Below are 24,409 nucleotides of genomic sequence, written 5' to 3' on the forward strand. Positions count from 1 at the left end.
TGTCAGAGGACCCGCTCCTTCTGTAGATAAAAACAGTAAAAGGTAACAATAACACAATCATTCTTATTTTTAGGTGATTATACACTAATGAAAACATACCCTCCCCTACCCTTATTAGTAATGTCTCTGTATGCTACTCTACTACTACTGTGATTGATTGATTGACTGACTGTGCACCTGTCTGTCTGTCTGTCTGTCTGTCTGTCTGTCTCTCTCTCTCTCTCTCTCTCTCTCTCTCTCACCCCAACTGGTCGAGACAGACGACATTGGAGAATCATCATATTTTAACTAATTATTAAAAAATAATAGAGAGAATTTAGTTATTTTGTTTGTTATTTTCCTGCCAATGTACTGCTGCACACTCCAGTCCAGCCGGTGGCGGTAATGCACCTACAAGCTGGTTTGCCAACCGCCGTTAAAACCCTAAGAAGAAGAGGAGGAGGAGGAGAAGGAGGAGGAGGAGGAGAAGGCGGAAGTGGAATGTAAACATGTGAAGGTCTAAAGTCTTGTGAGTTGATAAAGCGTTTTCAGGTGAGACAGTGTGAGCCGCAGTTGGTTGGTAAGAGTTCACACACTGTAACAGCAGCCAGCCGCCCTGCCGCCACTCTACCTTCCACAGTGTTTACCTTTCATAGCATATGTGAGCTAGCAATAACAGGCTATGGTTATCAGCCTTAGTGGGAAAAGCAAGGCACGTTAAAAGACACTTTTTCTTTAAAAAAAGCATATTCACTGTGAATTAGTATACTCTTTGTGTATGTGTATGCATGTAAACATACTGTCAATCCACTTGGACACACAGTACGTCACTATGTAGCCAATGAGTTATAGGTTAAGGTAGAAAAAACATTTTAAAGGGACAGGTCACCCAAAAGTACATGTTTCCTCTGATCTATAGTGCTGCTTATCCATCTAGATCATTTTGGTGTGAGTTGCTGAGTTTTGAAAATATCAGCCGCAGATATGTCTGGTAGGATGTACCGATACACTGAACCCATTCATGATACTTTGTTCACAATATGATTTTCTCCCGGTTTTCTTAACAAAATGAGATTCAAGAGAAGATAAAATGTACCTTTACTGATCCCCCTTAGGAGAAGAGTACAGAAGTGGAGGTACAACAGGATATCACAAAATTAAATATTACAAAATATAATAGAAATGATAAGACTATAAATGACAGCATATACACTGATATATTCAAGTAAGAATGGTGTGCAAATATTTGAGCAGCTTGACTAAAAACTAAACTGTACATGTAGAAATGAAATATAAATAGTTGTGCAAAAGGTTTGTGCGTCTGAGGTTGGAGTTTAAACCAGTCTTAGTCAGCGGGGGTTGGAGGTACTGGGTGCTGTGGCGTTGTGGAGTCTGATGGCAGATGGAACAAACAAGCCTCCAAACCGCTTTGCGTTATTTCTCAGACAAACATCTACAAAATAAAAAAATCAAATGAAAGAATATTTTTATTTCTGAGGTAGGGTATAAACTGTAAAACAATACAAATTTGCTTTTCTTTGTTAAAGCGCAAAAAAAACGTATTCAAGATAATCCACAGACCTTGTTGTGAGCAGTTTCACATAGGCACTATTTTCTTTCTATATATCACATAGCTAGCTCACTTGGCCCACTGAGATTCTACAGTGGGCTGGTGTAGTTTGGTCAAAAATAGAAAATAGTTCACAACAAAGTAACCGGGTCATGATTTCTGGAAAGAGACGTTGCTGTTTCTGGCGCTTTGAGCACCACAAGCCCAGTGCCATCTGGTTCCATTATATTGGAGAGATGGCTGATATCTCCAGAACTCAGCAACTCACACCAAAACCATCTATCTGGATAAAGAGCTCTACAGGTAAGAATGTGTCATTTTGATTTTGGGGTGAACTGTCCCTTTAATGTAATGTCCTGTTCTAAACTTCCCTGCTGTGGTTGCTTTAAGGTCCAAGATGACTCAGGTAAGCCATCAGCAGTGGGGAGAGGTGCCCGGCCTGGGTAGTGTGGACCTGTGGGTCCTCCAGTCCTCCCAGGTGCGGGTGGAGGTTCTCACCCTGGGTGCCATCATCAGGTCTGTGTACAGCAGAGGGAAGGATGGTCAGATGGAAGATGTAGTCCTGGGCTACGATGACCTGGAAGGTAGGAAGGAAAATAATCCAAATGAATAAAATGCTTAGATTTCAGAAATAGATAAGAATGTTGCGCCCTAAATCCTTTTTGCTCTATTCTGTTTGTACAGTTAAGCACATTTAGAAAGATTTTAGCTAACAAGCTAGCTAATTTACTTCACTCGTTAGTTTGCTAGCATTTTGCTAACATTATATATATATATATATATATATATGTGTGTGTGTCAGTTTTATCTTTTAACTTTTTTCATCACAAACTACCCTCCTACAAAAAAAAAATAAAAAAAGAAAAAAAAAAAAAAATTTTTGTTGGGGGTTTTTTTTTGGTTTTATTTTGGGGGGGGTATAAAAAAAAAAAATAACTTCAGTTAGGAGTAACATTGTGACATCAGGTGGAACTTCCAGGTTAACTTGTGCTACAAAAGGTGGATCAGTTTACCTGAGGTATGTTGTCATGGCAATTTACGATCCATGTCTAAACTGCTCTGAGCAGGTTAGCTTTGTGGTTAACTTGACGTTATCCTGTAAACCCCCCCCTGCAATCTTGTGGAGAAAAATGGCACATTTGGAAGACGCTGGCGCAAAGATTGTGAGAGGCTCTCTGTGGAGGGCGAGGGTGTTAAGAGGCCGTCAGAATCCTCTAGTTTACCCTGATGATGTTCCCTATGACAGATATCTATTTTCATCTGAGGGAATTCAGTATGTATGCCAGCTTCTAGAGCCAGAATGCATATCTGTTCCCATTTAATCGTTATAAAGACCAAAGAGGCTTTTTATGTGTTGCAGCTAATTCACAATATAGAAATAGTTTTTACTATACACAGACTGGGCCTAGAGGGTGATTGCTGCGACTGACTGTACTCTTACTCTAACAGTATGATTTCAGGCATAGAACAGTTTTAAATTCACATAATACTTAACTCAATACATTGTACACTTCCTCCCAGATAACTTTCCAGGCTCGCTTTCTTGCTTTAATCCCTGTTAATTAATTAACACCTCTTTTTCTGAGATTTTCTTTACCACTTTAATCTTGGAATTTTACCGCAGTCGTAACCTTAGATTAAGTTGACACCAACTCAACTTATTAACATCTTAATCACCGTCGTAGTATCGTTTAACACCAGCGTTTAAATCAGAGTTTGTAAGTATGTCTGTAAGTATGTAAGTCAGGCATGATGTGATGAAGGTGAATAGGAATAACAAGGGTTGTGTTGTGTTGTGTTGTCAGGTTATGTGTCAGATAAGCGCTACCTGGGAGCTCTGGTAGGCCGCGTGGCCAACAGGATCGGACGGGGACACTTTGTAGTGGAGGGAAAAGACTACCAACTGGATATCAATAATGGACCTAATGCACTGCACGGAGGGCTACGGGGCTTCAATAAGGTAAGATCGAGTGAATATGTGTTTGTGTTTCATCAACTTCAGTGAGCTTGTAGAAAGCTTTCTGTCAAAAATAGTGGAAAAATACTAATATTTGTTTTCTCTAAGTGTCTCACATAGCTTTCACCATTCCCTTCATAAATGAGGGTTTGTACATAAAGTTGTATGGCAAGGTTGTTTTCCTCCCTTTTAACTCGGCCCTGTTCCCCAACATTAACACTGTGTTTCATTAGTCGTTCAACAGACCTCGTCGACTTCCCCTCGGGCAGTCCTCACCACCATCAAGTGTCGTTCCATTTGTCTGAAAAACTGAAGTGACCTTAATGAGATCCTCCTCGGAGGGCTGATGTAGCAAGTCAACACCAATGGTCACTGCAGTGGTGTATATCACCAACAATGCATTGCAGTTATGCCTTTGGTGCAATGGTTAGGTGATAGTAATGTACGTGGAACTCTTACCCTTACACATCAATCTCAATGTACCGGAGTTATGAGCTGATTTTTATCAGTATGAAAATGAATCATTGAAATGAGTCTGCAGGTAGATCCATTTCAGGGCTAAAAGTTTACAAAGACAAGTGTGCTCCATTACCAGCAGGAAGTGTTTTTCTGACCTGCTCAAGACTCCAGACTAACTTTTTTACATTGATGGCATCACATCATTTAGGTGAACCCAATAATACATTCAACTTTTTTTACTGGTGTGCACCAGTTCTTTATCAATACTCTTATCTGCTGATTTCTAAATCATTTCTTTAAAAACAGTAATAATAAAATCAGTCCTGAAAAATAATAAACTCAGAGCAGGATTGGAATTTATATTTGAAATAGGGCATCATTAAATGTAGAGCATTAACACTAACATTTACAACAGCAAAGCCACTGTAAACACTCTAATATCTCACTGGAAACAAATGCCAGTAAACAGTCAGTATCAGTCATTCATCCTGTACTCTGTCCTCCTCCTTAAGAGAGGAGAGGCTGTGTTGGCCAGTAGCTATACGTTTATTTGAAATTGCCAAATTTTAAGATTTATGGCAAACTCATTTTTGTATGTGGTAGGCTCTGGCTCAGAGTCAGATGCTGAGTTTAGGAGGAACCTAATTATTTCACAGATTATCATTCTCATGTTCTACTGTCAGGATAAAGTGAAAGTTTCAGCAAATATAACAAAGTATTTTTTTATAAATGTTACCTACTGCAGCTTTAATTTCATGGGTTCATGGGTGGGTTCAGTAATCTTTTTGTTTTGCACCTACTCATGCCTATCAGCGTCACATCTTCATGATTCAGTGCCAAGCTTCTGCTCTTTAAATGGAGTGGTGGTGTGAAAGTCCTACTATTAGTTGCTACAGACTGAAAGTTTTAATGTAACCTATCATTCCATTAGGTTTTGAGTGAGTCTGTCTGTGCTTGTAATTTTCATGCCAGTGAAAACACAGTAAAGTAATACAGTAATTAAAACGATCATCTGTCCAGACAGGTTATTTTCACATGCCAGGCTTTGCAAGTGTGATGAATCGCTAGACAACATCTATCTCCGTGATACCCATAATCCGTAATCCATTGTTGGGTGGTTTGCTGTACTGTGTTTGCTCTCTCTGTGCTAAGACTTGTTGCCACTAGTGTTCAGATGCCATCGTTCTAGCCTGCTCAAAGAACCAGGGTTAAAGGAAACAGCGCTTGGTGTAAATACATGTTGCTTTACATTCAGTCACACCCCTTTTTACTGTGTTAATCCAGAGTACACAAACATCATAGACATTCTGCTGGGTCTTTTTAGGATACATGTCCATATATCCATGTAGACCCAATCTGCTCCCTGTAACTTCAAATTTAGCCTCATGATAATCGAATCATTTCTTTATTCTTTTTAATTGGTCAGCCCTGCTAGTAGCAATCTGAGGCTATATCCAGGAACACTGGTGCTTTGAGCTAAATGCAAATTTCTGTCTTGTGGCACTGCAGCAAAATGATGATTAAAGTCAGCAGGAGTTATCATCTGGGAACCATGAATGTCTGTACCAGTCATTGACAGTATATAATTAGAGCCTCCGGGTCTGAGAACTGGCCAGTGGGGGCTGCTCAATTGGTTGCAAAAAGACCTGCGCTTGTATTCATCTCCGTTGAAAACAAAACTACTTCTGACTTGATTTATTGTCTCAGTAAACAGTTTCCTAATGAGTTTCTGGTCTCAGTCTCTAGTTTCAGTCTTCTTCCATACAGCATGATGTTCATTTAGTAAATGATGGTCCCATTTAGAGTAAAACAGACCATAAAGCAGGGTATACTTTAGGGCGGGGCTACCTTGTGATTGACAGGTCATTCTTAGTGAGTCCGTCCAGCTCAACACACCAAACTCAGATCAAACTGTCAAACTAGACAGTGCTGATCAGATATGAATCCAGATTCTGTTACTGCGTGGACTATTTATCTCCTAAAATCGTTTCACAAACATATTTCAGTGTACTGTTTAGCTGTAATATGACAGTGTGTGTGACCAGGCGAGCTGCCATTGTTTCCTGCTTCAGACTTGTTGAAACTGCACAGCCAATGAGAGCAGCTTAACTCGCAGTACGTCACCTCTGCTGGCTGAAAAAACAACATGGCGACCACCATAATGCCAAGCTTAAGGCTTCAAAACAGTACTCCATAAACCAATAGGTGACGTTATAATAGGTTTACACTTGGTGCCAAGCTCTAAAAATGTTCACTAGAGATGAGAACATTTCAACCTGCTGGTGGTGTGAGAGGGAAGGTTTGGGGATCACCAAAGTATTTTGGATTTATCCCCTGGTGACCATGAATTCCTGTTCCAATTTTCATGGCAATCCATCCAATAGTTGTTGAGATATTTCAGTATGGGCTTTCTGTATGTGATGGATCCACCAACAAACAGACCAACATTCAAGGGTTGATAATTGCCAGTTATTGCCATAGTACATACATTTCAACAGATGTCTGGTATCTGTTAGCAGCACACAGGTTAAAAGGTTAATACATCAATGAGGCTGTCAGTATTGGTTTGTAGTTAAAGCAGCAGTCTGCTCATTCTGCCTGAGGGCTAAACTGTACACAGCATTGGCTAATTGCTGACAATTCAATTAGCTGCTTCATCAGCTACCCCCCCACACACACACAGATAAAAAACTCTACACCTAATACATTTTTTGAGGACTGTGTATTTGTGTGCTTGTGCCATGCATCTATCTGCACGTTTGTGTGGCTTTTGCGTATGAATCTAATTTAGATAAACACACTTTTATTATTGCGCTGCTTAAGCTGCATCACATGCTGATGTTTTAAGCATAAGCTGTAAATAGAGCTGTAGGGAGAAGGGACAGATTGCATGTGTTCAGTGTCCACATAAGCAGCTGACAGCAGACATAAAGTAGTTAGAAGTCAGATTTTTTTTTCAGAATCCTACAGGAAAGAAGCACAGGAAGTAGAATGCTACTGCATCTAAGTGAAACAGTATTAAACAAACCAACAACAAAATATACTGCAAATAGTATGTCTTGCACGGTATGTAGATCTTGCTCTCGTTCCAATTCGGTGACAGGGCAGATGAAATCCAACCACTTCAAATAGTAGCCTATTAGTTGCCCCTAGGAACAACTAACTTTTCATATATTTCTGGTGTTACCGGCCTCCTGTGTGGGTGGAATATCATTCCGGCAAATGAGAACAGTCTCTTAGCTGCAGCTGAAGAGGGGAGGGTTGTGTTAAATTGAGCGAAAAGGAGCTCAATCAGAGGGTACAGCTCCAGAGAAACAGGTCTCTTCTGGTGTCTTCCAGAAAGTGAACAGTACCTAACTCAGCTTTGCTTTTTTCATTTCAAATTAAAAGCCCTGTAGCTTTTCAGTCATGGTCCCACCATATACTAGATATTGACCATGTCTTGTTTTGTATGTTTTATGAATCATGGAGAAAATATAAAATTACTCCACTCTACAAATTTCATTTGACTTTTTTCAGCTCTGTCAAATACCAATTACATTACATTAAATACATATTTTAAATACAAATACTGGGTCAATGAAGCCCAATATAGCTGATACCAATCAGTAAAAAATGCCTTGATCGGCCTCAATACAGATCTCTGAGATCGGATCGCGTCATCCTGACTGTTGATGTAATGTTTTCTTTTACATTACGTCTTATTGATCTAGAGTGGCACGATGGTTAGCACTGTTGCGTCACAGCAAGACAGTTCTGGGTTCCAGCTGGGGTCTTTCTGTGTGGAGTTTGCATGTCCTATCTGCAGGTTTCCTCTCACAGTCCAAAGACATGCAGGTTTTTGCCGACTATGTCAGCTGGGATTGGCGGGTGTAGCTAATGGAACAGAATTTATTTGATCTCTTGTAACAAAGACTTCTTCCAGTTTTTAATCCTATTTGTGTACCCTGTATAATACTGTATGTATGTGTTATTCTCTTGAGGCTATCTGGCTTGCTACAGCAGTCGACGGTGGCATTCAGCTGAGTCTTACAAGTCCAGATGGAGACCAGGGTTATCCTGGAGAGGTTCAGGTCTCTGTCTCCTACACCCTACAGGTAAACACACCTGCTTCATAACTTCACAGCTCTGTAGCTATTTCCCCTGAGAGCATCCCAAACATGTCTCGAGAGAATTGCGTTTTTCCGGGATCATGTGACTAAAGAGTTTGGGCTCTTGAATGATGATGATCAGTCTATTTAATGAGCCCTAAACCGCCTGTTTGATCAGTGCAGAGCACCGAAAACCAAACAACACTGGATAAAAAGGTCTACATTTATGGAAACCCATTTCTGCCAGTGTGATGGGGGAAAAGAGGGATCCTGTAAGTCATTATAATGAGAAACTTTCTCAAAATGTTCAGATACTAAGTCATTATTTTGAGATGCTAAGTCAGTATTTTGAGAAGGTTTCTCATTACAATGGCGCACAGAATCCCTTTTTTCTGTCACATTGGTGGAAATTTGGCTTCCATACAAATTTGATAGATGTTGAGTAATTATATTATTTACTCTTGTTTCCCCAAAGAAATTTGTCTTACACATTGCAAAATGCCGTATTGATTTTGTTGTCAGTTGTTTAATAATTTCACTGAATTCAAATGAACTTTTTAGTCTTAAAGGTTCCAGTGTGTTACATTTAGGAGTATCTACTGGCAAATATAATATAATATTCATAGGTCTACGATATAGAAAATCGTTCCTCCCCACTGCCATAAGACTCTATAACTCATCTGCCTCTGTCAGATTCACAATTACAGAACTGGACTAAATCTACCAGTGGAACATATACTTCATCATATACTATCATATGTTATATGTGTTAATATAAACCATGTTGATATTATATATCATATTTATACAATATATTATTATTATATTAGTAATATTATATTATTATTACTATTATTATTATTATTATTATTATATAACAATATATAAGATATTATCTATTGTATGTATAATGTATATCTTCTTGTATAGTCAAGTATCTATTATACATATGCTATATATCATATCATATCTTGTGTATATATATATATATGTGTACATATTATATATATGTTACAGTATGTATGTATGCACACCTTGCACAGGCTGAATATATGACACATGTTTACATTATATCAATTCTGATGTATAATATCTGTATGTGTATACATGTATATCTGTTCAGTCATCATATTATATATACATATTATTGTTATATTATTATAAATATTATTAATATTATCATTATATACTGTTATTAACAATAACACTACCATCATATCATCAGTACTATTACCACCATCTTGCAACTACAACTCTTTGCACCTTACCTACCTATTTATCTATCTTTTTTTATCATTTTTTTATCTTTTCCAGTAGATATTTTATTCTATTGTTGTATTTTATTCTATTGTATTTTATTGTATTTAAATGTACCTGGGTGCTATGACCACCCAATTTCCCTTCGGGGATTAATATAGTCTATCTATCTATCTATCTATCTATCTATCTCTCTATTCTATCTATCTATCTATCTATCTATCTATCTATCTATCTATCTATCTATCTATCTATCTATCTATCTATCTATCTATCTATCTGTCTGTCTGTCTGTCTGTCTGTCTGTCTGTCTGTTTTCAGTTTTCATTAGTGTAATATATCATTACCTGAATATAGGAATTGTGTTTTTGTTACCTTTTAAATGAGCTGTTTTATCTATAGAGGCAGTGGGACCTCCTCTATGGAGTCCACCATGTTGAACCACCTTGTTTCTACAGTAGCCCAGAATGGACAAACCAAATACTTGTGGTAGATAGGGCGTTTCGCCTTTTTCACGAGTTTCACGGCCACCGTAGTGTCTCCTACACACCTACAGCCCATTCTCGTTCTCAGGTTGTCAGATACTGATCGCTAGATGCCACTAAATCCTACACACTGGTCCTTTAAGAAAACAAAAGACTCCATTGTATTTATTTGCATATTAATAAATGGTTAGCAGATGTCAGTTCAGTAACATTTAAGCTGTGTGTTCAGGGGGAAACACTAACTGCTGAATACCAAGCCCGGTCTAACAAAACCACCCCCATCAACCTCACCAACCACTCCTACTTCAACCTGGCGGGACAGGTAAGGGCACTTGATCAGCTCTATGATCATCTAATGTATAAGTGCTGTGGGAAATTGGAAGACATGCAGCAGGAAAGATACATAATATTTCACCATTATGATCATCTTCAAGTTTCAAGTTTATTTGTCACACATTCAACATACATTTACATTGTGCAGTGAACTGCTTTGCTGTCCTTTCAGGCACTGTGCTCAAATCTGATGTATACAGACACTTTTGTCCCTCTGTGTGTGTGTGTGTGTGTGTGTGTGTGTGTGTGTTGTGTTTGTGTTTGTGCATGGGTATGTGTAGGGTGCAGCAGATATGTACGACCATGTAGTGTCCATCAGTGCTCAGTCCTTCCTGCCTGTGGATGACACATCGATTCCTACAGGTAAAAGATTCATCATACATGTTCTCTCCTAACAAAATGAACACAGCAATCGGAAGGGTTTCTTTTTTTTTTTAAATTTTTTTAAAGGGACATTGTGTAGTGTTTTAAGTTTTTTATTAGCTAAAATCAATTCATTCATAAATGTGTCCTCATTGGTGTAAAATTACCTCTGCCAATGATCTGACTTATCCTCATAAGCGAAGAATTTCTTATCTGTATATACATTGGACGAGCAAGTCCATGTCGTTCCGCCATTTTGAAAAACAATAATCGCCGAGAGGGACATAGAGCACTAGCCTACCTGTCTAGCTAATCCACAACGCGTTTTCGTTCAGAGCCAGCGTCACGTGACTGAAACCAGCTATAACGGAGAAGGAGATAAGTGAGAGGCGCTTGTCACTGCCCCGGCACATTTGAAAGTCTACACTGCACTTCAGTTAATAATGGAGGATCATACTTATGCCGAGCCACAGGAGAAGGAATCCTCGTCGCCAAAAAAGCGAAAAAGGGAATTAAAAAGGCAACGTGACTGGCGAATTCAAAAACGAAGGTAAACATTGGGGTAGCTTTTCCCAGGTGGAAAGAGCTAATGAAGGAGAAAGGCTTTCAAAGGGACGCTGAAGTTGCTTGCTTTCTCCTCGACAGGTAGGCTTCTTGGTACATAACGGCTACCGTAGTTGCACTACGCATTTGAAAACGCGAGGCACTAGAGAGCACTATTCGTTTGAATGCAAAATACAATTTCACCACTAGATGGGAGAAATTCCTACACACTGTCCTTTTAAAGTATATTTTTGGGGCTTGTTACTATAATAAAGGCTTATTGCCTTTATTATAGTGACAGCTGAAGATAGACAGAAAAGGGGTGCAGAGAGAGGGGATGACAAGTAGCAAAGGGCCATAGGTCGGATTCGAACCCTGGGCCGCTGCAGCAAGGACTCAGCCTCAGTACATGGGTCGCCAGCTCTACCGACTGAGCTAACCGGGCGCCCGGAAGGGTTTCCGTGTTTAAAGTGTTTAAAGTGTTTAAAGTATATGAAAACCTGGATATTTAGAGACTACTTTTCCAGTCATGGAAACCTTGGAAATCAATAAAACATCCTGGAAATAATTTATGTTGTCCTGGTAAACCTTAATTGTATTTTAGACCCTCACTCTGATTGCCAGTGTGAGAACAGCAGAAAGCTAATGCAGAGTGTTTGATATCAAAGTTGAAAACTATAAAGTAAAGATACAAATGCCTAGTATCATTAAAGGTTACATACATGAGATTTCAAACATTAATATAGCAGCGAACAACTATTCTCTTTGTATTCGCTAAGATACAGTGGAGTCATGGTGTCACACTCTGCCTGTGTTGCTATCACAGCCTCTCTGTGGTTTGTTTCCATTGCCAGTCTGGCCACCCATGTGTGTCATTCAAAGTGCAACTGAATAAAGCGACTAAAACTGCTGTTTTATCATCTACTTTGGTGAATTAAGGATTTATTTCCACTAGAGCAGAGTTAATAATTGTTGGAACACTGTAAAGACTAACAAAGACTGTTTTGGTGAGTTTTTATTTAGTTTCTGTCCACTTTAAATAAAGTTAGGATGTTATCTGAGGCTAAATTACTGTTTTTGTCTATGGAGTCTACTGCTGAGCGATAGTGGTATTACTGATTTATTTCTGCTTAAACAAAAGGTCTATCTCTGTAGGGATCCTTTCCATAATGTTGTCAGACAATTAGAATAACAATGTGAGCCTTTCAGTGGCAACAACAACTTTTAGTGGATGGACTTATATGGCAGCAATAGGATCCTGTTTCACTGCTTTTTTCTTATCTAACTCTGTAAGTAATTTCAACCAAACCAGCATTGGTGATTAGAGAACAGTGGAAGAACTAGCAGAGACAGTTTTGGTGAGTTTTCTTTTGCTTCTGTCCAGTTTGGAGTGTGATTTACAATTATCTGTTATGGTAAAATTACTGGTTTTGTCAATGGAGTCTGGTGGACGGTTTTGCCCATTGTTTGTCTGAGATGCTGGTGCTCTAGTGTGACATCTAGTGGCAGGTGAATTTAGTTGATATAAAATATTAAATTGTCCTGTCATTGGGTTTCTCAAAAGGTGCAAACTAGTGTTGGCTTAGTGGTTAAGACTCCTGTAACTGTAACTCTTTCTCACTGTATCTCCTGTCTGTCTATTCAACTAGCTGTGCAAAAAGGGCAGAGAGTGCCAAAAAATCTTTTATCATGTTACATGTAGTTAACAGTAAATCAGTTTACTACATTTTGAGATTAAGAAGTCATATGAGTAAATAAGTCAATTTACAGAGGTATTCCAGACTCTACAAGATGTGTTAATGAGAATGTGTTAATATCAAGACATGAAATCATGAGCTTTATTCACCAGATATTGTCTGTACTGAAAAAACAGCTTGTGCAACTGGCAAGTATTAACCAGCCACAGGAAGCTGAAACAGTCAAGTGGATTATAGACAACAGTTGGCTCCACAGCAGAATGATCTTTTGTGTTCTTGTGTTTCTATTTCCAGAGGTCAGGTCCTATTGTCTTTTTTGCAGTTTGAGATAATGCTAGTTTAGTCCTCATTTACTTTTTACATATGTTAAGTCCATCATGTCTCTGTGGAAGCATGAACGCTTGTACTTTAGTGTGGGAGTGCATTCCTTCGTGCTCTGTCAGACAAACACTCTCATTACTCCACAATTAGCTCTGGTTTCCCTTGGAGATAGGGGAGCTAATGACTGTTTATTTATATCACAGAATCTGTGTTAGAATGGAAATCCACCTCAAGGGCTGACAAGACTTGAAAATATAGAATCAATTCTGTGTCATGCTGAGTTAAAAGTAGAGGGTTGTACTCAAGTCTTGACAAGCTGGTCCTGCCTATTTCTCCAGCCTCTGTGCTAACTGTCTGTTAAATCCCCAACAGGAGGATAGATTGAGGGTGAGAGATGGGATAGTATTGTCTCAGAGTAGTGCACACTGAGCCAGTAACATTTAGTACAGCTAACTGATTATAAAAATAAGAATTTTATCACTGCAGTTCAGCCCCAATTAACATGCTGTGACCTGTTTATTTATAGTCTAATATACAGTAGTATTTTTACTATTTTCTGGTGTTCATTTACAGTCACATTGCATTACATTTCTGAAAGCCTGTGTTTCTAAAAGAATTATGATTCTGCACTTTTAATCTGAATGGCAGAATTTCCCCAAAGCTGTTGCACATGGATTTCCATGCATGTTTTTTCTGCCAGTCCCTCAGGGGGCTCCATTCAATCCAATATAACACTGCCACTAATTCATTAACTAATGGACTCCCATGATGATGCTACATTTTGCTGAAATTTCTCACATGACTTTTTTCCCTCCCCTTTTTCAGAGAATGGACTGTGCCTCATTATCTAACATTTATTCATTAATACTCAATCACCAATCAATAACCTAGTCTGTCCACAGGAGAGATCAGAGCAGTGGAAGGCACACCCTTTGACCTCAGAAAGCCTGTTCTGATTGGCCCTCGGCTGAAGGAAATTCCAGGTCCGGGGTTTGACCACAACTTCTGTCTGTCATCGCCCGGTGATACTTGGGCAGAGAGACACGCTGCCAGGTTTGTCTCTATGTCTCAAACACACTGCACACACTCTACACACACACACACACCAATGTCTTTAATAAAAACCTCTTTCTTCATCTATGACTTCAGAGTGTGTCACCCAGCCAGTGGGCGTGTCCTGGAGGTTTCCACCAGCCAACCAGGAGTCCAGTTCTACACTGCCAACTTCCTGGATGGCTCTATTACAGGAAAGGGCGGGGCTAGGTACAGGAAGCACAATTCCTTCTGTCTGGAGACACAGAACTGGCCCGATGCCATCAACCAGGTATGAGGATGATAAGATGTTGTTTATATTGATCTGTTTGATTATATTGTTGAGAAGGATGAAATGCATCTTCCTTTGTAAATGTAACTTAACTCATAATCTAATAATAAAAGTATTTGGAAAGGATTATTAACCATTGATAAAGCCCTGGACCTGGAACTTTTTATCGGCAGTCCCTGGCAGGTCGATATCATACATACAAACATACAAAAGTCCACGAGCACAGGAAAATAGTGAGACATTGGCGGAAACACTACTCCAGATAATGACAGCATATTCGATATTTGAGGCGATGTGTTTTAGCCTTCAACCTTGTATTTAGAATAATAAACTAACTAACAAGCTAGCTAACTTCAAGACCGCTTCGGACACCGCAGCCGTGTAGTAGTTCTGTTTATACTACTTTCTGGAGTCTGCTTGGAGCATTACCCACAGTGTAGTGTGCGTGCGGACTGTCTAGGCAGTAACAGCAACCTGGCAGTACGCAGACGTCTGTACTGAGCTTCCACAGGCACCCTCTGATGACAAAATCCCATGGACACTTGCAGACCTAGAAAGTATAATTCTTGCTTTAGGCCAGTGCTTCTCAACCTTTTAGAGTCGTGGCCCCAGAGAATAATCCGGTTGATGTTTCCCCCATGTGTAACATAACACATGAAAGCCACGAAACACCTTCATTTGTAAAAAGCTTTGCCCACAGAAAGAACACCCATGCGTGTTTTTAGATTTACTGAAATAACGGCACCTTCATAGTCAACAGTCAACATGTCTGTTTTTTAGGCCTTAAAATGTCTTAAATATGAGTTTGACAGGTCTTAAAGATATACCGGATTAATTATGTTACTTAAGTAGCACAATGATGTGTTTTGATCATGCTGTCACAACTACAAAACCAAACCGACATGGAACCAGTACAGATTTTCTTTTTTTTGCCAGTATGGATATAAAATAGGTCTTAAATTACATTCATAATGGTCCTAAAAGGTCTTAAAAATGTAGCTTGTTGGAGAGAGGGGCTTGTTGCCCCATGTACCAAGGCATGAGTCGTTGATGCAGTGGCCATGGGTTTGAATCTGACCTGTGGCCCTTTGCTGCAAGTCATGCTACGTAATGTCCCCAAAAAGTAAAATTTTGTGTGTGTGTGTGTGTGTGTGTCTTCAGACCTCATTTCCTGATTGTCTCCTGCGTCCTGGTGAGAACTACCGACATGTCACACGCTTCACCTTCACCACTGAGTGATCCGACCTCTGCCCACAGTTGGACAGAGAAGAAGAAAACTGGGTACTTTGAAGTATAAAATGAAGCCCATTAATGAATTACATATACCAGTTTTCACAGGTTAATCATTGGGGATGCACGATATGGAGTTGTTTTTAACCGATATTATAACTGTTAATTACCTGCTTCTAATGGCCAATACCGATAAGATAACTGATAATTTCACATTTTTGTATTTTAAAAAGAAGTTCATAACCTGTAAAATGTCGTGAACAAAGATGGATGATTTAACATTCAATAGCTCTGTTCTAACTGAAACTGACTTCACAACGAGAAACAACAGTTCTGACTCTTCAAATGGTTATTTAGTTTTTCTAATAAAGTTCATCATGAAACTTCACAAACATACTTTAAAGAAACATACCTTATCAGCTGTAATTCATTAATCGGGATAATTTACTATAATATCAATTTCCCATTATCAGCCAACTTATCTGCCCCGATAATAATCATGCATTCCTGATAATCGTGTGTTGTACAATTACAGCAGCCAGTGCCTTTTTCACACTGTGTGAGTGATCTGATTCAGATTTGTTAATGTGAAGAACTTTACCACACCAATGCTGTGACGGGTTTACAGCCTGTGCACGTCAGGTGTGGGGCAGTGACGTACCACCTGACCAAACACTGTTAGTTATAATGAGGTTTATGATCCTGTGCCATTCTTACATCAAACAAAAAAGTAATAATAAAGAGCTTACTCACTCAAGCTGGTTATTGCCATTTGTTCCAGTTTGTTCTTTTTAGAATCAGATTGGTCCTTGTTCACTGATTCATTGTAGTCCATCTGTCCTTATTTATGCAGTGTTAAGAATCAGAGAGAAATCAGACTGTACACATTATTTATGTTATGTAAGATTGCACCGTGTGTGTGTTCAACATCTTTACACAGGCTGAACTATTCCTAGAACAATAGGAGAGGAGGCAGGTTTGGGTGAGAGGGCATCCTACTACTCTGCTAGGAGACATGTTGTGTTGCTATGGCAACCTCTTATCCGTCGCTCAGAGAGAGATTTCATAAAACGTGATGGAAGTTGCAAGCCTCGCTGCCCCAGAGCTGGAGAAAAGAACAGAAAGCAGACCTCCATCAAACAGCGTCTTCCTTTTTCTGATTTCTGTTTGACTGCAGGGAGCAGACTAGTGTGAGACAGCCGTCACAGTCAGCGTCACCAAACTGCAGCTGAATTTCACGCAGGGAGGAGTGAGGGCTCTGATTCCCACTGTTAACAGGAACACTGACAACAACACCCTCTCAGGTAGTTCAGTTTAGTTGGTTTATTTCCTACCATTAAACAGCTCTTCCTTTCGAGTTTTTTGCTATTTTGTATAAGGAGGTTTGAATTATTATGGCCCTATTGTAAGAAAGGAATTAGTTTGATCCCAAATTAATCGCATTAAAGGGCTTTAAGGGCAAATTTCTCTCTGATATGGGTGTGACAAAATGGCATGATTAATGCCCCCTACACAATTCCAAGAAAGCAGCCCCCGAAGCATGTTTCACCTACATGTACCTAAATCGGAAAGCACATGTATCATGTCCACACTGACCAAAAAGTCAAACAGGAAGTCAGCCATTTTGAATTTAATGTCCAATTGCTGCACAGTTTTTACCATTTTCCCGGTGTTGTACTTTAACAAACTCCTCCTAGGGGGCGCAATCGAAGCATTTTGCTTTCCCAAGTGTGAGACACATATGGCATGTCAATTTCCGCCACCACTGACCACCACTTTAGGAGATCCCTTCTTAATGCATTTTCAGTGTAAGCTATAGGGGACGAAAATCCACAGTCCTCGTTTTGTGCAGATGATTTCCATAATTGATCTGAAGCTTATATGAGGCTTCAGCGGTCTGACTTCATCAAATCAAGTGGATGTCTTATAATCTTCATATCTAGTGTAGAGTATTGGGCTGCAGTGGAGGGACGGTAACAAAGAGAGTTAATTGTTAATAAATGTAATAAAAATATATTGCCTGGGTAAATGACAAACTCAATCCATTTACTGTTACTAATAGCTGCTATTAAGAATGGATGATGGATGACTGATGAAATTTATTTTTAATTATTAAAAATCATTTCATTAAAACATCAAGCGCTGTCTTTTGTTGAAGTGGTGGAGTTCTCCTGTTTGACTGCACCTCCAGGCAAGGCAGTCTAAATTCAGCTCACATTCCCTCATACCAGGCAGACATGGCTTTCTTGCAGCAAAAGCAGTGGGTTGGTGTCTGCTGATTGGTGTGTTTCAGTGTGCCAGCTGCTGTCAATCAAACACAGACACCAACACACTTCTCCAGCCAGCTGAGGCAAAAGAAGCATTTTGATACTTCCCTGAATAATAAAAAGCTATTAACAGTACATTTTAACAGCACATTGACTTTATTTTGACCACATAAATGGATGATGTGATTTTAGTCAAGTGCAAAAGCTCAATTTACATTTTGTATGCAAATTTCAAATTCACATTTAATTTAATTATAAATATGGCAGTGTTATACAGTCCTTCCTGGAAGTTGCGATCGCAACATATTAAACCAATATGTGAATTCTGTGCGATCACTGCGACCGCAAATTCAACCATTGTAGTTTCCTGCACCACCAATTATAGCAGTCCTAATACCTTAAGTCATTCGTCACCAAAGTTCTTCTTTTCTATTCTTCTATTCTCACTGGAACAACATGCCTTCGATTTTTAATAAATATATTACACTATTTAATTTAATTGCACTGTATTTGCAATTTTCACTTTCTCTCACAATTTCATTAGAATAAAAATGCTTACAAACAATTGCATAACAAGTTTTTTAAAAAAAGTCTGAAATCAGGCACAAGAATCCCCCAAAAAGCCCATAAACATTTTGGAGGGCCTGGTTATACTTGACAGTACACACTGAAAATTGTTTGGCGGTAGAACTTTCATTCAATTTTGACAGTAGTGATTCATTGACAAACATGAAAATGAATGATTTTGTTTTAATATTTTCACCCCTGAACTCCCCTTAAAAGATTTTCAGCCTTAATATTGAATAACTCTCACAAAATTAATTGGAATACTTTTTGGATTGGTTTAATTTGAAACACAAATTGTAATTGCAAATAGCAAAAAGTTTCATTTATATGCTTCTGTCATGATAGTTTATAAAACAATAGAGTTTCAGAGGGCCCATGGTCAGAATAGAACTACCCTGGAATATAAGTGACTAAAGCTTTTTTATTGAAAACATTTTCAGGGAAATTTCAGTGCAAAACTGTAGATTCTCAAAATGTATGAGTAATAATGTTCACCTATTTCACTGTCCTGACACTGCCACTAACATATCCCCACTGTCTGCTCCTCACTGTACAACTGCTGACAGTATTAATAATACATGATTATTGATTTACAGCGCTGCTACACTGTAAGTCGCCCTAGAACAAAGTGATCATCTACACCAATCCATGCCAAAATGTAGGTGTAAATCCATCTAAAGAACAACATGTGCCTTAAAAAAGAGATGTTGAAAGGAGGGAATGATATGAGGGGGGAGAGAGCCTGCAGCAGAACAGAAAAGTGATGAGGTGGTGAGTGGGAGGCTTTTAGCTGGAACAGTAAGAGGAGAGTGGGGCTGTGCATGAATCATGTGAAACTGCGATGGAAACAATCTGCGTTGGAAGCAAGATTTTCATTTAAAAATTCAGCTGTGTATTTATGACATTTGAAAGTATGAGCTTAGATCTGAACTGAACTAAAGCTAATTTCTCTAACTGATAAATGTAAGCTCATAAAATCTTAATTTCAGCTTCACTGTAATAACGAGCTTGTGAACCCGGCTGTTGAACAAGTATGACCAGCCCTCCAGAATACAATGTCCATGTGTATGCATGCAGCATGAATTTTTAGCCTTTTGTAGCTCATTTCAATCAATTTGCAATCGTTGTGTTAATCACTCAGCCACGTTAATGATGCCAAGCAGATGGTGAATGAAGCCAGACATTGATTTCAGGGTAAACACATCAGATGGACAAACATGACTCCTCTGTCTGCTAGATGTAAAGGTTGGTAATTATTTGCTATCGAGTAAGCAAACAGTGATGTGTGTTGGCTGCTCAGGCCAATATATTACAGTATGAATAAAAATGTATCTCTGCCATTGATATACAGAATATCATGATATGGTATAATAATAATAACTTTATTTATATAGCACCTTAAGAAACAGTTTACAAAGTGCTTTAGCAGATAAAGCATACTCAAAAGGTAATATAACAAACAGAGAGCCAGACACTTAGGCCAAATGAAGGCAAGACAGAAATAAAGAACAAGAGAAAAAAACATGCTAGAGGAAAGACAATGATATATAAGTATGCAAAATCACATGTAACATAATCAGCCGAATGTTGGAAGCAATGCACTGTTCCACTGTCCTGCTTTAAATAGCATTAAACCTTTCATGCATGTAAAAGAAGAACTTCATTTTTATGTATAAAAGTTTTATAAACTTTGTTTTTATTGACAATGTTACAAAGTGCTGTACAGAGGAAATTATTTAAACTAAATGAGGCAGATAACAACAATAAGGAATATGAGCACAGAAGTAATGACACAACAAAATGAGTAAGAACAAATAAATAGGAATAAAAACATATCAAATAATTCCAAAATCTTGCACAAAAGGTAAAGTTTTAAGAAGAGATTTAGTTGCTAAAATAACGTAATAACATTATGTCATCAGACCATGGGATTCTGTCCTATTGCCACCTTAAAACAGTAGGGGCCAAAAGGTTAGAGAAATGTACCATTACTGAGGTGCCTTTAAGCAAGGCACTGAACAGTTGCTCTGTTGGAACTGCTCACTAGTCAGCAGATCAGACTGTGATAACACTGGGCAGCATCAGATGTGAATAGATGAGAGCGGCCATACGTCCTGATTTCACAACGGCCACGCCCCCTTTTGGGTGAAAGTGAGTGCCAAATTGAAAAAAAAACTAGTGCCACCATGCCTAGAAGAAAAAAAGTCACAGCAATGTCACTCGTTTACAGTAACATTACATCTTGGAGTATGGTTAAAAAATAAACGTAGGAAGAGACTCCAGAAAGCGACCCAAACCAGGTGCATTTCCCACAATACCCCCTGAGTCGGAGCTCAGCAAAGAGCACTTAAAGGACCAGTGTGTGGGATTTAGTGGCATCTAACAGTGAAGTTTCAGATTCCAACAGCCTGAACACAGATGTATTTGATGACCTGAGAATGAAACTTGCTGCGAAGTGTGTAGGAGAAGCTAAGATGGCTGCGAAACTTGCGAAAAACATGAAAGGCCCTATCTACAGCCAGAATTTGGTTTGTCCTCTCTGGGCTACTGTAGTGACATGGCAGCTCAATGTGGCGGACTCCATGGAAGGACTCAACTCAACAATTCCTATATTCAGGTGATTATCCACTAATAAAAACATAGTAATGAATATTAGATTCCATCTGCTCAAGTTAATCCTCCTACATGTTACACAAGGGACCTTTAACAAAAGTTGGTTGGAGCAGTTAAGTATTCTGTAGCCAGAACTCCACATTCTGCTGTCGAGTTCTGATTTCCTGGCTGAAATCATGCCTAGATATGACCGTGTTCTTATTGTTGGGGATTTTAATGTTCATGTGTGTTGTCCAGATAAGCCAATGGCAAAGGGTTTTTTAAACCTCATTGATTCTTTTAATCTTGTGCAATCTGTGTCTGGGCCCACACAAGAACACGGACACACACTTGATCTTGTCTTATCATATGGTTTGCCCGTTTTTAACCTAGAGATATGTGACGCAGTGTTTTCTGACCATATGCCTGTATTATTTGAGGCTGCTCTTGCCTGTCATACAGTTAAACCTCGCGCTGCTGCTCGGCGCTGTCGCATTATTAACCCTTCCACTGCTGTTCAGTTCTCCGTTGCTTTCAATCAGAACTCCATCTTTCCTGAGTCTGTGTGCAATACAGAGGTGCTTAGCTCATGGTTTCACTCCACCTGCCAAACTGTTTTAGACACTGTGGCTCCATTAAAATCCAGGCAGCCTAAAACTAAATCTGAGCCCTGGCTAAATGACACGACTCATGCGGTCAGACGTGAGTGCCGTAGAGCTGAGCGGAAGTGGAATAAGGACAAACTGCAGGTGTCTTTTCAGATGTTAAGGGACTGCTGGCGTCATTATCAGAAAACTGTGAAAGATGATAAAAGAAAACATTATATTATCCTGTCAAACTGTTACAAGCCTCGTGTTTTGTTTAACACTATTGACTCACTTCTGAATGCCCCACAGACTGCCTGTATGGAGGCGTCCCCTGCTGTGTGTGAAAACTTCCTTCACTTTTTTATTGATAAGGTCACTTCAATTAGGGCTCAAATCTCACCTTCAGTTTATGACCCCTCAATCTCTGCTGTCTTTGACCATTTTGAGCCTGTGACTTTTTCCTTTTTACAGGAGGTTGTTGGTCATTTGAAGCCCTCAGGTTCTCCGAATGATGCTGTCCCCCTGCTTTCCCCACTGTAGGACCATCTGTTATTGCAGTCATAAATAGCAGTCTGACCTCAGGTGTGGTCCCTGAAAATTTTAAACATGCAGTAGTACAACCTCTGATTAAAAAACCTGCTCTAGATCCTGCAGTTCTTACTAATTTCAGGCCTATCTCCAAACTGCCTTTCCTTTCAAAAATCCTGGAGAAGATTGTGCACAGTCAATTAATGGCCTTTCTGGAAGAACATAATATCCTAGAGGTTTTCCAATCCGGTTTTAAAACCCTGCACAGCACCGAATCAGCTCTCTTAAGAGTTTTTAATGATATCTTTTTAGCTACTGCCTCTGGTGACTGTTATCCTTAGCTTTTAGATTTAACTGCTGCATTTGACACAGTGGATCATGAAATACTGAGCTCACGTTTGAAGCAGTGGTTGGGCATCAGGGGCATAGCACAGGCATAGTGGTTCAGGTCGTACTTGGCTGATTGAACTTTCTGTGTCAGCCTAGGTGACTCTGTATCCTCCTCTGCTTCTCTCTCGTGTGGGGTCCCACAGGGCTCAGTTCTTGGCCCTCTCCTTTTCTCTCTCTATTTGCCCCCACTTGGTTCCATACTTAGGAAGCACGGCTTGTCATTCAACTGTTATGCAGACGACAGTCAGATTTATGTGCCTCTTAAAAAGAAAAATGAATACTCTGTCAGACTGCTACTTAAGTGTCTCGATGACATAAAGGCCTGGATCGCTCTGAACTTTTTCAATTTCAATGATAAAAAGATGGAAGTGATGGTTTTTGGTGGCACCACTGGGACACCCCTGTAGATCTGGGTTCCTCGGCCCAGTATATTAAACCTAGCATCACAAACCTAGGGGTTAAAGTGGACCCTGAGCTTAAGTTTGACAGTCAGATCAAGGCTGTTGTCAAATCAAGCTTTTTCCATTTGAGGCAGCTGGCCAAAATAAAGCCAATTCTATCAAGGCAGCACTTTGAGACGGTAATCCACACCTTTGTTACCACTCAGCTGGATTACTGTAATGCACTGTGTGTGGGGGTTAGTGGGTCCTCCATCGCCCGTCTCCAGATGGTACAGAATGCTGCTGCACGTCTTTTAACTGGCACACTTAAACACACATTTCTCCCATTTTAGCCTCACTCCACTGGCTGCCTATTCAATTTAGGATCCATTTTAAAATTATTTTATTTGCTTTTAAATCCCTGAATGGTTTTACCTCGCCCTACCTCTCTGAGCTTCTAAACCCTATATACCCGTCCACTCTCTCAGGTCAGATGATCAGCTGCTCCTGAGTGTGCCTAAAACTAAGCGGAAGCTCAGAGGGGACTGTGCCTTTGCTGTGTCTGCTCCTAAATTATGGAATGATCTGCCTCTGCACATTAAACAGGCCTCTTCTCTGTCTGTTTTTAAAACCCATCTTAAAACCCATCTCTTCTCTGTGGCCTTTGACACCTAGTAAGATGTCAACTTTATTTACTTGATTTAATTTCTTATTTTTATTGCTTTTTATTGCGTGGCTATTATTTTTACTCATGTTTTATGTCTTTTCATTTTATTGTTGTATTTTATATGTAATTTTGCGCCTTATGTGAGCTGTTATGTATTTTATTTATGATGTCTTATTTATTCTCCTGTACAGCACTTTGGTCAACTTTGGTTGTTTTAAAGTGCTTAACAAATAAAGTTGAATTGGATTGGATTGGACTGTGTGGAAGGCAGAACATTCGTACCAATAAAGTTTCCCTTCAGTGGCTCCCAGTTTGGAATCCTTACGGGAGCATCAGAAAAGTACAATCCACATGTCCACCATAACATGCTGGCTTTAAAAGCACAAAAACCCAAGGGCAGTGTAGCCTAATTGAGCAGCCTAAAACTAGTACAGCAGAGGTAGCAGAAACCACCTTTTTAGGAAAGCAAGGCATCCCATTCTAGGGGTATGATGAGCAGGACTCTAGCCAGAATCAAGGCAATTTTATTGAATAATACCACTTAACTCTCTCACTTCTCCCAAAATGAAATGATTCACAAGAAATCACATGAATCATCGTCAAGCATGACAATCTCAAAGATGGCAGACGAAGCAGGACAGACAGACAAGCAGCTTGCGGTTTGTGTGCATTTTGTTACGCAAGAGGTCATAGTGAGAGTGTTTTCTTGGACTACAAAAGCTACAGGGTGCACAGTTGATTGCAGATACAGAGGAAGTGCTACAGTTGCACAACTTGAGTGATCTAATGTGTGTTTCACAAGCATGTGATCGGTCATAAGCG

At 39.4% G+C, this 24,409-nt stretch overlaps 1 protein-coding gene across 3 annotated transcripts; it reads left to right on the plus strand.

Moving 5' to 3' along the window:
- The first annotated feature begins 420 nt into the window (after positions 1–420).
- galm (galactose mutarotase) lies at positions 421–16,366 on the plus strand. Of its 3 annotated transcripts, none has more exons than XM_051424212.1 (9): positions 421–531; positions 1,940–2,133; positions 3,355–3,509; positions 7,949–8,062; positions 10,028–10,120; positions 10,413–10,494; positions 13,958–14,108; positions 14,205–14,379; positions 15,541–16,366. In XM_051424212.1, exons 2-9 carry the CDS (start codon positions 1,947–1,949, stop codon positions 15,616–15,618), a joined length of 1,035 nt encoding a protein of 344 aa, XP_051280172.1. In that variant the 5' UTR covers positions 421–531; positions 1,940–1,946; the 3' UTR covers positions 15,619–16,366. The 3 variants fall into 3 exon arrangements, with proteins under 3 accessions (XP_051280172.1, XP_051280181.1, XP_051280190.1); XM_051424221.1 differs by having other exon boundaries at positions 434–508; XM_051424230.1 differs by having other exon boundaries at positions 480–559.
- Positions 16,367–24,409: the final 8,043 nt, after the last annotated feature.

Source organism: Dicentrarchus labrax, unplaced genomic scaffold (assembly GCF_905237075.1).
Source record: "Dicentrarchus labrax unplaced genomic scaffold, dlabrax2021, whole genome shotgun sequence".
NCBI classification, from domain to species: domain Eukaryota; kingdom Metazoa; phylum Chordata; class Actinopteri; family Moronidae; genus Dicentrarchus; species Dicentrarchus labrax.